Below are 16,993 nucleotides of genomic sequence, written 5' to 3' on the forward strand. Positions count from 1 at the left end.
CAAAAACTTCCTTCGGGCGAATGAGAAACACTCGTAATTACAGGTTCTTTTTCAGTATGTGCTGCTCTGTCTTCGGGAGCCAACTTAACACTTATGCATATGCTTCGACAACTCATACTGAAAAACTTGCAAAAACTTTAGCTATGGGTGCCAAAGTATCGTGGCATATATATCAATGAGATGGCGGATGCACTAGCCACAGTATCTCTTAGCGGTCCCCTTATCCTGATTTTGCCTGATACAGCTTACGCGACAACAATAGGGTTTGGAAATCTTTATTTGCATAATGAAATAAACTCCTCATTAGTTAAATGTCGAGATTTCGCACATGTAAGATGCTGCTGGATTGATAGATTGATTTATTTGTGGGGTTTAACGTCCCAAAACCAATGTTTGGTTATGAGAGACGCCGTAGTGGAGAGCTCCGAAAATTTTGACCACCTGGGGTTCTTTAACGTGCAGCCAAATCTGAGTACACGGGCCTACAACATTTCCGCCTCCATCGGAAATGCAGCCGCCACAGCCGGGATTTGATCCCGCGACCTGCGGGTCAGCAGCCAAGTACCTTAGCCACTAGACCACCGTGGCGGGGCAAGATGCTGCTGGAATAGACAGTGGTGCGCAACACGGCAATCAGAAGTTGCTTATACCTGATTGCTTTGCAGAATTCCACAGCCATATCATTCACATAAACCTCGTTTATAGGCGTCAACGTGATGTCAGGTTTGCGAAGAGATGGAAACAAAAACAATAGATAATTTTTATTTTGTCGCCGATATTCTTATCAGCGGAAAATATACCTGGTAGCTCCACTAGAAAAATTAGGATTAGAAGTAAACGTGGCGGTAATTTTATTGTTTGGCACCATTAAATTAGGTTGTAGCCACAGGGACGTCTGCTGTGTGGTATTTGACTACATATTGAGACAAAAGGATTGCTTTGTTAGTGTACATTTTTTATTTTTTTACTTATACCACTCGTTTTGGACCCATCACTACCTCCGTCTCACATTACATCTGATAGCCTCTATTCTTGCTCAGATATACTCGTTTTTTGATTATTGGCTTTCCTTTATATATATATATATATATATATATATATATATATATATATATATATATATATATATATATATATATATTGAAGGTATGAGATATGGCACAACGTGAGCGTTGTCAACAATGATAAATATATTTCCCAACAATTTCAGGAGGGGTCCTCCCTTCATCAGGGGATCATCCCCTGGTGAAGGGAGGACCCCTCCCGAAACTGTTGGGAAATAAATATATTTATCCTTGTTGACAACGCTCCCGTTGTGCCATATCCCATACCTTGAAGAAGACTAACTGGCCCATTGAATTATTACTCCCACTATATATATATATATATATATATATATATATAACCGTCTTTAGGTCAAAACCTATTTTGTGTTTGTTAAACCATAAGCCTTTAACCTAAAGATCCCGCTTGCCAGTTCTTGGCCAATCCCCCTTTGTGCGTGTGCACCAGTAATGCAAGGATCATCATCATCATCATCATCATCATCATCAGCTGGCCCAGACATACGTGCTGCGTGACGCACCGTGCGTTAATCTAGATTATGGGGTGGTCGCCGGAGTTTGCGTGTCTGTAGCGGAATTTCATTATTGTCCAGTATATTGCAGCGGTATAATCATTGAGTGTTTTTGCACTTTTAAGATCAGGTATGCCTTTTTGCTCACCTGGACAAGGGGCTTTCCTATGGTTCACTTTTCTTCTATGGCAGGAGACCCCAGTGGACCTGTTCTTGCGAAACATTATCTCCTCGGTTCCTGTAGCCTTGGTCTGAACCAATGATGGTACCATACGTATGAAGAGTTCGAAAGTAATACAAACGGAGCTGCGAGCAGCCACAGCTCATTTCCAGAGTATCTCAGTGGTCCGACAGTTCGGCAAGAATGGTATCCTCTGTTTCTCGTCAGGCCAGTTTTGTGTTCAAGACCTCCTGAAGTGTTCCATGTTCGGCCTATCCCCGGGGAGCGCATACATCCCTTCTCACTTGGCATGCGTGAAAGTGCTTGAGCGAGGTGCTGAGATTACCATGACTCGACTCTGTCGGAGGTATTTTAGATGTTTGCAGAGGCTGGTGCGATCTCTGTTTATAGGTGGGGCCCTGCAGTTGATAAAACCGAAGTTCCCATGGAGTCGCTGCAGGCATCCACGCACACGTCGCTGCAGGCATCCACGCACTTCATGCAGAAGGCTCGGAAAAGCCGTCTACAGGAGAACCTGAGTGCAGAGTACACCAGCAACGCCACACCGATATGCAAATGACAGAGGTGGAAGTGCGGCCATCCTTCACATGTCATATCTGTAGGCTTCATCTCAGACTTATCTCAGATGCGCAATAACTCGACACAGAACACCTTCCTAGCGACGAGCTGTATCAGGGCCCAGGCGAAGTGGTCAGAGCCTGCTCCGTGCGTTTTGCAACTGACCACGTGGTGGGCCAGATGGTACAAACGGCGTACATGTTGTAAGCAACAGCGTTCCCTCGCCCTCGGAGGATGTCGCAAATGAAAATGTGGGGCCATTAGCTTCGGGGGAGGTGCGAGAGACCAAGAAAAAGAAGGAAGTTAAAATGCGGGACTAGCCTTTATGAAATAAAATCACAGCTATGACCACGGGACCTCGTTATAATGGTTTCAACGATAATGTGTCATGTGTGTTTTCTGCATTCACTTACAAGCTGGGCCACATTTTTTGCGCAATCGGTCGAAAATTCGATAATAAAATACCTTTACAAACGCAACAGCCGAGAGACACTGGCACACTCACGAGCCGTGGCTTAAAAAGCAACTAGCTGTGCGAGCGCTTCGACTCCAGCGAACTATAGGTCCGTTCGATTCATCTGCACCAGTCGGAACTGGTTCACGGCTGTGCACGCGAAGTTCAGGAATTGTGCAGCGTGAGTTCAACGGTGCAGGCGCAGCACTACACCCGAAACGAATGACGATATGCCGACAAGGTGCAGGCCTTATTTCTTTTCGCTTAATTTACACCGTTCAGCTAACACTGAACGATGACGAACCGCACATGCGGACAATTTATGAGGCGCAAACATCTTGAGAAAACACACAGCGTTGGTAGAGGCAGATACGGCGCATACGCCCAAGTGCTGCGTCGTCTGCTCAGCTGCATGCACGGCTGCACCAAGCCGGCACCATCATAGTAGGTGGTGCACGAAAATCGTGAACCAGTGCTGCACCTCTTCTGCACCTTTTGAAACGAACGACAGAATTCAGAGGTCGTCGATGCTGCACCACTGAAACGAATGGCAAAGTGCAGCACCCCATGAACTGGTTCACGTGGTGCAGGCGAATCGAACGGAACTAATATTCTTCTGTGGTCAGGTGCGCGCGAAAACTTTTTCTTCAGCTTGCCATTGACATTGAATGATTTATTTGTTCGCCCCCTTATCCTGGCGCAACTCACCATGGAGGATCGGCCATGAAACGAGCGGTGCCTTGCTACATAAAAAAATTTGTTCTAAATTTTAAATGGTAAGTGATAGGTAGGTTTAAAATTATTTGTTAGATAATTTCCCAATAAAAAGGAGTTATAGTTTTGACGAATCTAATTTTGATAACCTTCAAAGTAAATTTATTCTAATAAATCGGAGAATATGAGTAATTTGTGAAAAATAGTATTGGAATTTGATGAACTTAGCGTTCAGTTCATCTCGTCTCTCGTAGGAAATCGCCTACGACCTTGCAAGCGCTCTTGTGGCTAAAACTTAGCACGGTAACCCCAAAGGGAAGAACCGGAAGTGATAAATTTAATGTCAACTTTCGAAGCGGTTCGTCAAAAAGCCTTTTTCTTTGACTGATGAATAATGCGCACGTTAAAAAGAATTGATCCAGAGATTCACTCTCATTCACTCTCAAAGATGACTGCACCAGACCAGACGTGTTCAGGTAAAGTTTCAGTGGGGGGACTTGGTAGCGTATTCTGGTAAGAGACCTCGGCTCTTCTAGAGGAAGAGCATCAATTTTTTATTGATAATAGAGGTGAGTGAACTCGGAGGCTGACAACGTGGGCTTAGCAAAGTTGTCTGTCGAGGCAAATTTTTCAAATCGCACTGCACTAACAAATGCCAACGCCGGCGAAATAGACACTATAGTAGCATTATGAGATGTAAGTGCGAGTGCATCCGCATATCAATTGGGAGGTACACCTTTGTTCTCTGGTACCCGAACGAAGCGATTAATACATGTATCTCAAGGAATAAGGGAATAAAATACTTTTATTGAATTGAAAAAAAAATGATGCAGGTAATGTTGTAAGCATCAAAACGACTTCTGTCACATGCATTCTCAGATTTGCACTAGCTGAAGGATTGGTATAAAACGACGGCAGCACTCCGAGTGGGTACGTGCCATAGTTTAAAGGAATCAAATCAAATCAAACCCAAGCCCATGACATCGTACACTCCGTCTGGCAGTGGGCGGAGTGTACTGCTGGTAACTTCTAGAGCTTGTTTTGCGCTGGAAATCCTTTTTTACGGCCCACTTTTTATATCCGTATAGGTGTAATAGATTCTCTAGTCAACTTGTAGTTTTCTCTGAAAAAAACAAATACTTGGGTGACCTTGTGATGACCCCTTTCATAGGTGCGGTTACCTATAGTCGCAACTTTTGAAATCTATGTCATGAATGGTGATGTGACATTTCTATGGCTTGGACTGTATGCAACTGAGCGCAAGAAGGTACGTCGCTCGGTAGAGCGCGCTGAAGGTGCTCACCCCAACGTCGGAGAGATGTTTAGCTGGTCCGATGCCCGAGAGCATCAGAAGCTGTGGGGAACCAATGGCACCAGCTGAAAGGATCACCTCTCGTCGGGCCAGGGCCAGGTGTGGAACCGAGAAGCGATCGAAGGTGACGCCTTGAGCCATGCCTTCATTTACATGTATCTGAATAAGCACGGAAAAAGAAAGATCGCTTGTTTTTTATACAGATAATATTCTGCAGCAAAAGAAAGCGAAGTATGGTCGCTCGGTAGGCCTAACAGGGGCAAAACATCAGAGCAATGCTGTGTGGACCCCTGCACATAAAAAAAAACTTTCGCTCCTGCACGTTAGGTGAAGATTTGAGTGAACTTATTGATATGACTGCGAGTGAAATGAAGTCTACGCATCTGCACTATATATACGATGTGTGGGAGAATTTCGGTCCTGAGGTGCATTAAGTGTACAATGAAGTCACTGACTGATTAGTACAATTGACAGAAAGATGGGCGGACGGATGGACATACGCACGCACAGAAGCGTGGATGGATATAGTTGGATCGACGCACGGATAGACTAACGGGCAGATAAATGAATTGACGCACACATGAATGAACGGACAGATGGACGGCGCAAATAATCATATGCTGTGCTGTCATACACCTCGTTGATGTTCACAAAAAGTCCGTCTTAACACAGAAATGTTCGTTTTCCGCAGTTCAAGTGTTAAGTTTTTGTTTGGTGGAGCGTTACAGACGCCAACAAGGCTCTGCCTAAAAGAGCTTCACCCTTAAAAATGGTAAATATTTGTGGCACTTATGTCAGCGCGGTGATTTATTATACTAAACTACCAACATATCGCCTTTCCCGTATTGTCAATTTTTACACTTGGGGTGTAACATGGTCAGATACGTATCGATCAGGTACATTGAGCCACTGCCTTGCACCTATTTCCCCCACTAATTAGCACAACATAACAAAAGAGACATAGGTTGCGAATGGGTCTTGGATGGAGAAAATGCTGCGAAGGACTTGTTGGGAAGAGCCGCGTATTGTGTTTGCACCCACCCACGATCATGAGGAGCGCATGCCGAGTGCTCTGTATATTTTCCGCTACCGAATATTTTTTTTGTATGTGCCTACTTCCCAAACATTATTTGTGTCATTTCCGTGTACAAGCGTGATCCTCGGCAACTACGTGTCTAATTTGCTTTTCCTTTAGTATATTGCTTTTTCACGTAGGCGGCCGAAGAAACCGCGATGGCCTTAGTACTCGCTGCAGTGCCGCATGCAGGAAATGTGATAAGTGGCTCCCAGGCGGAGGAAGAGGAATAGATATTTAATGAAACGGCATAACAAGGTTTCCTTGGGTGGAGCCCTTATTCCAGGGCCCAAGTGGCCTGAGCGGCTCGCTCGGCCTGGTCCAAGGTTGCCCTCTGGCTTCCCAGGTCCTGTCGGGGGAGTCCCACCTCCCACGACCTTTTAAATTCGTTTTGTGTGATGAGAGGTAAGTTGCCCTCTGCTGGTCTTTGTTGGCAAGTTCAAGTTATGTGCTGTAGCGTCGGTGTGTCACTGCACCAAGGGCAGCAGTCATCAAATTGGGATGGCCGAATTCGGCTAAGTGTGTGTATGTTGGGATATGTGTTCGTCTGTATTAGTCTCCGATTCCTGGATCGCCAGCAAGTGAGTTTACGGTGGGGTGGTGCCATCGTCTGCCGAGCCAGTCTTTGGCTCTCAAGGATATCTCGAGGCAGCGCAAGTGTGAAGTAATCCGCCCGGGTAAGTATGTCCGCGGCTCGAAAAGTTAATGCTCGAGTCATGCGGTCTGCCCGTTCGTTTCTTTGAGAAACCGTCGGCAAGCCTCTTGGGAATCTGAGAACGTGCGCAAGCTGTCTCTTACACTCTCCTGCACGGATGGCAAGTGCTATCACTGCAGCTTCTGCTACAGCCGTGCTTTCCGTACGTATCGCCGCCGAAGTGATCGCTTGGCTTTGGTTTGTAACGACTGCAGCAAATGCGTTTTGCCTCGTTTGATATGAACTGGAGTCTGTAGAGTAAGTGTTGGGGTCATTTCGCAGCTGTTCTAGTTCCGCTGCCCTTGCTCGTCTGTGGCCGGCATTGATATTGGGGTGCATGTTTCTCGGGACAGGGACAGCGTATATGTGTTATGTGTCTTCTCAGGGTATTTTATGCGTCTCCTCACCACATAACTGTGGTGACAAAGGGTAGTGAAGCCTCTTTAGCAATAGTCTGCCTTGCATCGTCGAGTTCAGTCTCGATCTGCGCGATCAATATGGCTGCGGCGTGTTCGCCATATGCTATATATACACCCAAGCATACCACACGCTCTGTGTCAATGCCGTCGGGGAGGCCCAATGCAGTTTTGTAGGCAATGCGTATGAGTGTGTTGGCCAACTATTCCCATCTGCGTGTGAGTTGGTGCGGGAGAGCACACGTTATGCGGCTAATGATAAAGGCGTGTACGCAGGCGGCAGTCCACAGCTTTGCGCGCAGCCGTGTCTCGCGAGAAGCGGTGCGCATCCTTCAAATGTGCGGAGACGACGACTCGACGTCGCGCTCACAACCCCTAATTCCTACGCTTTTCCTCCAAGGGACCCCGTCACACACTAGCATTCCACTCGCGGGGAACGAGGCAGCCCACGCCATGGCTCGAGGTCTCACTCGCCGAGCCGCGGCCCACTACGTGGCCACCGTCTCTGACTCCGAGAGCGGGGCGATGCGTCTACTGGATCAAGGCACTTTGATAGGCACGCAGCTAAAGAATGTTCCGTGACATCACCCAACACTATAACTTGAAAGCCGGAGGTTCCCGATACCGCACAAGAAATTGAACAGGCGTGATGCCGTACTCCAAACCCACTTCTACCCTAGTCCGGTCGTTCTACGCAACCTCTACCCGAACCTATACCCCACCAATATGTGTAAAGCGTGCGGGCAGAGAACAACGCTGAGCCACATGCTCTGGGAATGGGCCAGCGTCAACAGTCGTGCAAACGCCGCCAATCGCTATGCGCCTATAGTTGCCGTCAATATACCAAATCACAGGGACCCTCAATCTCACTCGTTCCTGCCGCCGCCCCGGCTGCTGGAGCCGTGGAGGACCTTCTTTGTAAGCGTCGCCGCCACTGGGAGGCGGCCCTCCAAAGCCCAGAGCTGAACGACCAGCTTTGGGCCGTCCGGCAGGCCGAGAATTCCGCCCGAGTCCAGGGACTACGAGCCACCACCTAAAGCCACCGAAACCGAATCACGGGCCCATTATGTTCAATAAAGTATTTTCTCACTCTCCAAGGACCAACTGGCTCGTTAACATGTTATGCGTCACGGTGACACGTCATGTGAAAGTGATGCCGCTTTTTCTACCTTGTGTTCTGTCACTCATATTGTGCGGGTTCACGAAAGCTTATACCACGTTAATCGAAATTACTGACAGTTGGGCATGCGATGTTTGTGGCACCGATGACACTGTTGAACAACAGATGTGCCACTGTCCTCGATTTGCCTCAGAGAGACATGTATTTGCCAATGCATTGCAGCAACTGGATGACCGGCCTCTTTCTGCACAGGTGCTATTACAGCACCGTTCGCATCCCCCGAGAGCCCACGCAGCAGTGAAAGCCCTCTTGTGTTTTTTGAGGAAGACGAGTTTGTGTATGTGTGAACACCTCTGACTTGAGGTGCACTTCCGCACGTTGCAGTAAATTTACTGTCTCTCTCTCCTCTACTTCTTTTACTTCTCTTCCCACTTTTTCATCCTTCTTGGCACCTTCCCTTATCCCCCAGATTATAATCTGGTTACCTACTCTACAGAGTAGCCAACCGGATGTTTTTCAGGTCAACCTCTCTGTCTTTCTTCCTTTTGTCTTCCTTCCTTCCTTGTAAAGGTCTGTTCGAAAGTCCCGAGCAGAAAGCTCCAGGTCTCCATTGTTAACTAGGAAGAAATGAGCGCTTCGTGAGCTGGTAATCTACCCAGTGATAAACTGCGGAGAAAGAAGGAAAACGTGGCTCATCCATCTGTTTAGAAATCTGTACAACAGGAAGGGGCCGTGCGTTCACAGAGGCATTTGATAGCTTACTGTGAATGGTTTCAAAACAAAGATGAAGGAATGAATGCTACAGCAAAAAAGCATGATGTTACGCTAAGAACGGCAAGATGCGTGTAACTTGCAGTGTGCACCTAAAGCGGAAAGCACTCGTGAAAGGAGCATACACAGGGCTAGTGCGCTCAAACGTCACAGCTACAAAGAAAGAAGAATGAAAAGAACGCACAATTATCCATAGGAGGAGTGCGAGGACCTGTCAGTTATATTGTGTGTGAGCAGCGTGCTCATTTTGTAAACGCCGGCGCGGCAGCGAGAGAAGGTATGTTTGTTCACTTTTGAACCATTGTAACTTTTAAAAAATTTGCGGTCGAAGCACACGATGAACGAAGCGCCCGAATAACGAGATAAGCAACGCGGCATGAAGAAATATGTGGGTACTCCCTGTGAACTTAAAAACCAGTAAATCTTTTTCCCCAAACAGGACGAACCATTCCTCCTCAAATTTTGAGCGATGTACTCAACTCTCATGTCTATAATGATGCAGCGTCGCGTGCGGAACAGCACGAGCGACATCTGCAGTCGCAAATACGCCACATTTGACTATGCGCGGCAATAGTGATGTGCCTGCCTTGCAATGCTGATCCCTCTTCATCACGTCGCATGCAACGTCCGCTTTGACCGTCGATAGCAGTCCGAACGATTTAGCGAAAAAGCTCGAAGCAAACAAAAGAACGAAGCAAACTGCTCTCACTGTGATATATCACAAAGCGAAAATAAGTTTTCAGTATAAAAGGCACCTATCCGGACAATCACTGGCTTTTTTCTTCTTTTCTTTCAGTTCTATAATATTTACAGTGCCTCGACGACCAAAGCAGTCACTGCGGCCACGGATATGAAAGGTTCGAAACTGCAAGATAGGCACATCACCAGCACCGCGCATGCTCACTTTGGCGTATTTCCGGCTGCAGATGTCGCTCGTGCTGTTCCGCACACGACGCTGCGTCGTTATAGACGAGACAGTTGAGCACTCACTGTACGTGAAAGCATGAGGTTTCCAGATACCTACAGAAACATTTGAACTGCTTATGTTCGGTGGACTCATTTCGGGCGAACAACTCTGAGGAAGTCGCTCGTTTCCTGCTGCCCTCTAGCCTTTGTCAGCGTTCGTTGTGGACGTAGAGGAGCTTTTCTACTCTTTGCTACGAGAAGGATGGTTAAAGCGTGTAAAGGAGTGCATTCAGGTTCACAATGATGAACAAAAATTTTAGGACAAGTGTGGCGTATCTGTCGCTTTGTTTTTTTTTTGGGCTTTTGACTGCGTAACTGTCCCCAACTACTATCAGATGGAAAGAAAACTTATAGACTCAAAGGCCTGGTGTCTGTAATGGGTCGAGTAATACACTTGTTCTGAGGGAAATTTTCCTAAATTCAGTTGATTGTGAATGGGATGTAGCCCTTGAACGTGTTAAACTGTTTTGGTTTGAACTTTTTCAAGTGTGCTACTTTAGTAATCTGCACTTCGGCCATGGCAGTCCACCGCTGTGTAACTCACGGGGCGAATAGCAACTCAAAATTACTCCATTAGGCAAGGATAGCTGAAATCAAGGTCCTAAAATTAATCTGCAGAAAACTAAAGTAATGTACAACCTCGAAAGAGAACAGCGCCTCGAGATAGATAGCAGTGCACCTGAAATTGTAAAAAAGTACATCTACCTAGGACACATAGTAACCACGGAGCCCAACCACGAGATTGACATACATATAGAAATAAAAATGGAGTGATCATATTCTGTAAGCATTGGGAAATATTAACTGGTAAAATGCAACTATTCCCAAAGGTGAAGGTATATAACAGCTAGATGTTGCCGGTACTTACCTATGGAGCAGAAACCTGGAGGCTTACAAAGAGAGTTCAGCTCAAATCGAGGACGGCGCAGCGAGAGATGGAATAGAAAATGATTGGTGAAACTTTAGGAGACAATAAGACCACAGAGTAGCTCAGGTAACTAACCGGATTTAAGGTTATGATAGTTAAAATCAAGAAGAAGAAATAGACATGGGCCGCGCACGTAGTGCGGTGCACGTAACTGACTGGATTTCCAAAGAAAGCAAGCGGGTGAGGGGGAGACAAAAAGTTAGGTGGGCAGATGAGATTGGGAAGTTTGTGTGTATTAAGTGGAAGCAGAAACACAGGACCGAATTGACTGGCAGAACATAGGAGAGGCCTTTCTCCTGCAGTAGGCGTAGTCAGGCTGATGAAGATGACGATGATGATGACTGCACATCTCTCGGCACTCATTTAGATGCTTGTGCGGTCAATGTCACGGGTGATTTACGGTAACACCGAAAGATCTCACTGCTTCGCCCACTCATCAATAACTTCGTTAATAGGTCATGATTTTTTAACTTTCCCCTTTTTGGCATTTCCCGCTGTCGTTCATATTGAACGAAAATCAACATTTGAAAGTACCCGTTGCTAGAGCGCTCTGATATACAAATCGGCTCCGTAAGAGCGCCATATGCGCCTTAACAGCCGAGGTATACGCCATGTGGGCACACGTGCATCCTCATCATAGCGGTGCTGTATCCTGGTCTCGCTTCACAGTCAAGCTGAAGGGCTCTATATTGTCACGGAAAAGAAGAGACGCCGTAACGACGAGGCTGTGGATTAGATATATTCAAAGCCAGCGGTAATGGCGCAACCGGTTCACCAGCGATCGAGCGGACACAACTCTTCGTCTTCCTCGTCAGGCACACACGCGCGTCGCCCCCTAGAATATCAATATACATGCATGTAGCATAACCCCCGGCGGCACAAGTGGCGTCTCGGCGCATCTAAATGTCAACGTCACTAGGAGTTGTAGGGTTTCAAGCGCGCAACATGTACAATATCGGTAGCCTGTTGGGCACATGAAGGCGACAGAGTGGCAGGACCAATTTTATAAATTACAGGAGTAACCACACGAAGGACTCGGTATGGACCTGTGTAGCGAGTAAGCAACTTTTTGACAAGCCAACTTGACGGGTCCGTAACCAGAGCAGGACCAAATAACCCGGCGGAAAGTGTACGTCGTGGTGTCATTGGTCATACAAGCGCCGTTGCTTCTCTTGAGAGGTCTGAAGGAGAGTACGGGTGATTTCGCGTGCGTGAGCGGCCCGAGTGATAGCGTACATGGCATATTCACTGGTTGGTACTCCAGGGGATGGTATGACGGTGTTTAAAGGCAATGTTGGTTCTCGGCCAAACAGCAAAAAAAGGGAGAGTAACCAGCAGTGTCATGGCGGAATGAATTGTAGGCAAATGTGATGTATGGCAACGCGAGATCCCAGTCAGTGTAGTTGGTAGAAACATACTTAGCGAGCATATCTAAGAGTTTGATTTAGATGCTCCTTGAGTCCATTAATTTGCGGGTGGTATGACGTTTGTCTCTCGTTTTACAGGACTGCAAGATGTCTGCTATGACCTTCGATAAAAAGGTGCGGCCATGGTCTCTAAGCAGCTGCCATGGGGCTCCGTGTTGCAAAATCACGTCCTTGAGGAGGAAGTCGGCGACATCTGTGGCGCAGCTTGTTGGGAGAGCTCGTGTGATGGCATAACGCGTGGCGTAGTCGGTGGCCACGGCTATCCACTTGTTACCCGTGGAAGACAAGGAGAAAGGTCCAAGCCCACGCGGAAGAACAGTTCTCACAGAATATCAAGTGGTTGAAGGCGTCCGGCGGGAAGTGTCGATGGTGTTTTGCGGCGCTGACATTTCTCACAAGCCGCAACGTATCTTCTGACTGAGCGTGCAAGCCCTGGCCAAAAGAAGCGTCGGCGTGTTCGGTCATAAGTGCGTGACACACCAAGGTGACCAGCAGTCGGAAGGTCATGAAGTTCATGTAGAACTTCCGAGCGAAAGTGTTTCGGAATGACAAGCAGCAGAGCCGGTCAATCCGGCTCAAAACTTTGGTGGTGTAATACACCATCGTGGAGTACGAATGAGCGATGGGACTGACTGGAATATGGTGAGTCGAGGCGCTCAATGATAGCACGCAAGGACGCATAATGGCACTGCTCATCACCGATGCATGTCATTTGCGAAAGGGAAAAGACGCAAGGCTCGGTGTCGGTGTCAGGCATAGATTTGATTGATTGATATGTGGGGTTTAACGTCTCAAAACCACCATTTGATTATGAGAGACGCCGTCGTGGAGGGCTTCGGAAATTTCGACCACCTGAGGTTCTTTAACGTGCACCCAAATCTGAGCACACGGGCCTACAACATTTCTGCCTCCATCGGAAATGCAGCCGCCGCAGCCGGGATTTGAACCCGCGACCTGCGGGTCAGCAGCCGAGTACCTTAGCCACTAGACCACCGCGGCGGGGCAGGTGTCAGGCATAGTGCTCGACTCAGCGACCGGGAAGCGGGACAGCCAGTCTGCGTCTTCATGTAGGCGTCCGGACTTGTACGTCATCGTGTAGGTATACTCTTGTAGTCGCAGAGCCCAGCGCCCGAGCCGGCCAGTAGGATCCTTCAGTGACGTAGGCACACATAGCGCTTGATGGTTAGTTATCACTGAGAAATTAGTGTCATATAATAATGAGCGGAACTTTGAGACTGCCAAAACAAGAGCAAGACATTCACGCTCCGAAATAAAATAGTTGCACTCAGCAGCTGTGAGGAGGCGGCTAGCGTCGGCGACAACTCGGTCATGTCCCTGTTGGCATTGTGCTAACACGGCTCCAATTGCGTGACCACTAGCTCCGGTTCGAACTTCCGTCGGAGTGAATGGGTCAAAGTGAGCCAATATGGGTGAAGTCGTCAGTAGCGTGATTAGGTGAGAAAAGCAGCAGCTTGGTTGGTAACCCACGTAAATGTGACGTCTTTCTTCCAAAGCTCTGTGAGGGGTTTAGCGATGGTTGCGAAGTCTTTCACAAACCTAATATAGGAGCAAAGTCCTACAAAACTCCGGACGTCTTCGGCTGACTGGGGTACAGGAAAACTAGTGACTGCACGAATTTTCTCAGGGTCCGGCTGCACACCAGAGGCGTCGACAAGGTGGCCCAACACTAATTTGCCGGCGTTTGAAGCGGCACTTCGATGAGTTCAATTGGATGCCTGCAGTGCGGAATATGTCGAGAATAGCTGAAATAGCTGCCAAACGCTGAAGGTTGGGTCTCAAATGTTGGGGAATATACAACGACATTATCAAGATAACAATGACATGTTGAACATTTGAACCCTTGTAGCATAGAGTACATCAAGCGCTCGAATGTGGCTGGGGCGTTGCATAGCCCAAATGGCATAACCTTGGACTGATATAGGCCGTCTAGAGTTACAAATGCAGTCTTCTCTTGGTCTTTTTCGTCGCCAACAATCTGCCAGCAGCCGTAACGTAGGTCTATTGTAGAAAAATATCGGGCGCTGTGGAGATAATCGAGAGCGCCATCGATGCGGCGTGAAGGATAAACGTCCTTTTTCGTTATTCTATTTAGAAGACTGTAATCCACACAGAAGCGCCACATGCCATCTTTCTTTTTAACGAGCACAATGGGGGACGCCCAAAGGCCCGAAGAGGCTTCAAAACTTCCTTTGGCTAACATTTTGGTGACTTCTCGTTGAATTACTTTACGCTCGGTGACAGGCACCCGGTATGGTCGCCGATGAATGGGATGAGAATCAATTGTGTTAATGCGGTGCTTGACGAGTGAAGTCTGGCCAAGTAGACGGCTGTCGAAGTCTTGTATGACACGGTATGAAGCCAGAAGGCGGCATAGCGTGGTTGACTTGTCAGGTTTGAGGTCCGCGGCGATCGTGGAGCGTAAGGTCGCATCGAGGCTCGTGGCATCCTGCGATTGGTGTGGGTGCTCGGGACATACGTCTGCCGTAAAACAGGTGACGTGGTCGTTAATTAAGGGCATTAGCGTGGTGACCAAAATTCCTTGGGGTAGCACTTGTTTTATAAAACCGAAATCGATAACAGGTAAATATGTTCGGTTAGAGGCCATGCTTACGACGGAGTGTGGGACAGTAATGTCACGCGCCAGGAGAACATCAGTAATCGGCGTCACGATATAATCACCGTCGAGCACGAGAGAAGGTGTTGCCAATTCGACGAATGTGAGAGCTTTAGGCGGTATCCGGAAGAAGTCAGTGGTGCATAGGCTGTTCGGAGCTCAGGGTGAGAATCCGGGAGAAGAGGAAGTTCTAGGCAGAGAGTACCGGCGGCACAATCTATCAGGGCAGAATGCGTCGATAGGAAGTCCATGGAGAAGATTAGGTCGTGCGGGCAATTTTCAAGCACCGTAAATAAAACGGGGACATGACGGCTGGCAATACTAACACGAGCGGTACACATTCCAGTGATGGTCACAGCTCCACCATCAGCGACACGGAGGGCTTTAGTTGCTGCAGGCGTGAGGACTTTTTTGAGCAGGCGACACAGATGAGCACTCAATATGGACACTTGACCTCCGGTATCGACTACCACCGTCAAAGAAATGCCGTCCACATACACCTCAATTAAGTTCATATCCGTGGAGAGCGTCAACGGAGGATTTAGATCAGTCGCAAGTGATGCAGTACTACCTCGCGGAGCTTCATGATCTAGTTTTCCGTCCAAGATTTCCGTAGTTGTCCAGCGACGGATAGCGGCGTGGTTGGGGCGATGCTGATCGGTGGCGTTGAGATGACGGTGAACGAGCAGTCGAGTGGCTGTTAGGGACGTCGGAGGAAGGGTACACACGACTGAGCGAATACCGACGGGAGTCCTCGTATGGTCGAGTAGAGGAAAATGGGCTCCAGTTTGAGAGCGTCCAAGTGCTGCGGCAGTAGCGGGACTTATGGCCAACTTGGTGGCAGCGGAAGCAGATCGACTTGTCATCTGCAGTTCTTCGTTCCGCCAGATTGCGGGATCACGGAATAAAATGTAAGTCATGGCGTGGTGCATTTGTTGTCATTGGTCTGGAGACGGATCGGGAGACAGAGTAGGCCACAAGAAACCGAGCTTTGCGATTTCCTGCCTCAATTGATTGATATGTGGGGTTTAACGTCTCAAAACTGCTATATGATTATGAGAGACGCCGTAGTGGAGGACTCCGGAAATTTAGACCACCTGGGGTTCTTTAACGTGCACCCAAATCTGAGCACACGGGCCTACAAAATTTCGTGCCTCAAGACGGCTTCCTGCCTCAAGACGGGTTGAATAACGAAGACCGTCGGAAGCGTTTGTGCGGCGCCATGGTCGAGCAGATGTGGAGGAAATGGTGCCGGACTTGACGCCTCAAGCTCCCGTCGAACTATTCGTGTCACGCTGTCCTGCATGGGTGGTGCGGCACCGAGATCGTTGCAGGTGGATGTAACAGCAGTGTTTGGTAGCCGCGTAAATTTAGGCAGAACACGGCGGCTTTTGGCAATTTCGAAACGGCGGCATTCCTTGGTAGTCATATCTACGGTCGTGACGTTACTGTAGACGAGCAAATTGAAGGCGTCGTCCGCGATACCCTTTAGTATGTGGCCCACCTTGTCACTCTGTCATTGGCTCGTCGACTTTTCAGCTCAACGCGAGCACGTCCTGTATGTACGAGACATACGACTCTGTTGAGGACTGCACACGAGTGGCGAGTTCTTTTCGCGCTTCCATTTAGTGACCGGATGGGTACTCAAAAATGTCACGTAGTCGCTCCTTGAAGGTATCCCAGCTGGTGAGCTCGGTCTCACAGGCGTCGAACCAGATCCGTGGAGTGCCGTCCAAGTAAAATATGACATTGGCGAGCGTCAAGGTAGGGTCCCATCGGTGTGTCTGGCTAACACGCTCGTACATACGGAGCCAGTAGTCGACATGAAGCCCAGGTTGTGCGGAGAATGAACCGGGATCACGGGGGGTGGGCATCGTCAGGTATCTATTGGCTGGTTCTACAGATGGAGACGCTGACGGGCTGTTGTCATTGGTAGCCATGGCCAGAGACTGAATAGTGCGGCCACTGCGAAGCTTCGTGGTGAAGACGGGGAACGTTCTACCTCCACCAAATGTCTTACGTAAAAGAAGAGACGCCGTAACGACGAGGCAGGGGATTAGATATATTTAAAACCAGCGGTAATGGCGTAACCGGTTCACCAGCGATCGAGCGGACACAACTCTTCGTCTTCCTCGTCAGGCATACACGAGCGTCGCCCCCTAGAAT

General features: G+C 48.2%; 1 protein-coding gene across 1 annotated transcript in view; it reads right to left on the minus strand.

The window, feature by feature from the left end:
* Nucleotides 1–16,993, minus strand: part of LOC119163045 (glucose dehydrogenase [FAD, quinone]) — a 242,022-nt gene that overhangs the window by 107,549 nt on the left and 117,480 nt on the right. The window contains exon 6 of the mRNA XM_037414980.2: nucleotides 4,787–4,954. Within this exon, the coding sequence (XP_037270877.2) occupies nucleotides 4,787–4,954 (168 nt within the window). The remainder of the gene's footprint in view (nucleotides 1–4,786; nucleotides 4,955–16,993) is intronic.

Source organism: Rhipicephalus microplus, chromosome 9 (assembly GCF_043290135.1).
Source record: "Rhipicephalus microplus isolate Deutch F79 chromosome 9, USDA_Rmic, whole genome shotgun sequence".
Classification (NCBI taxonomy): domain Eukaryota; kingdom Metazoa; phylum Arthropoda; class Arachnida; order Ixodida; family Ixodidae; genus Rhipicephalus; species Rhipicephalus microplus.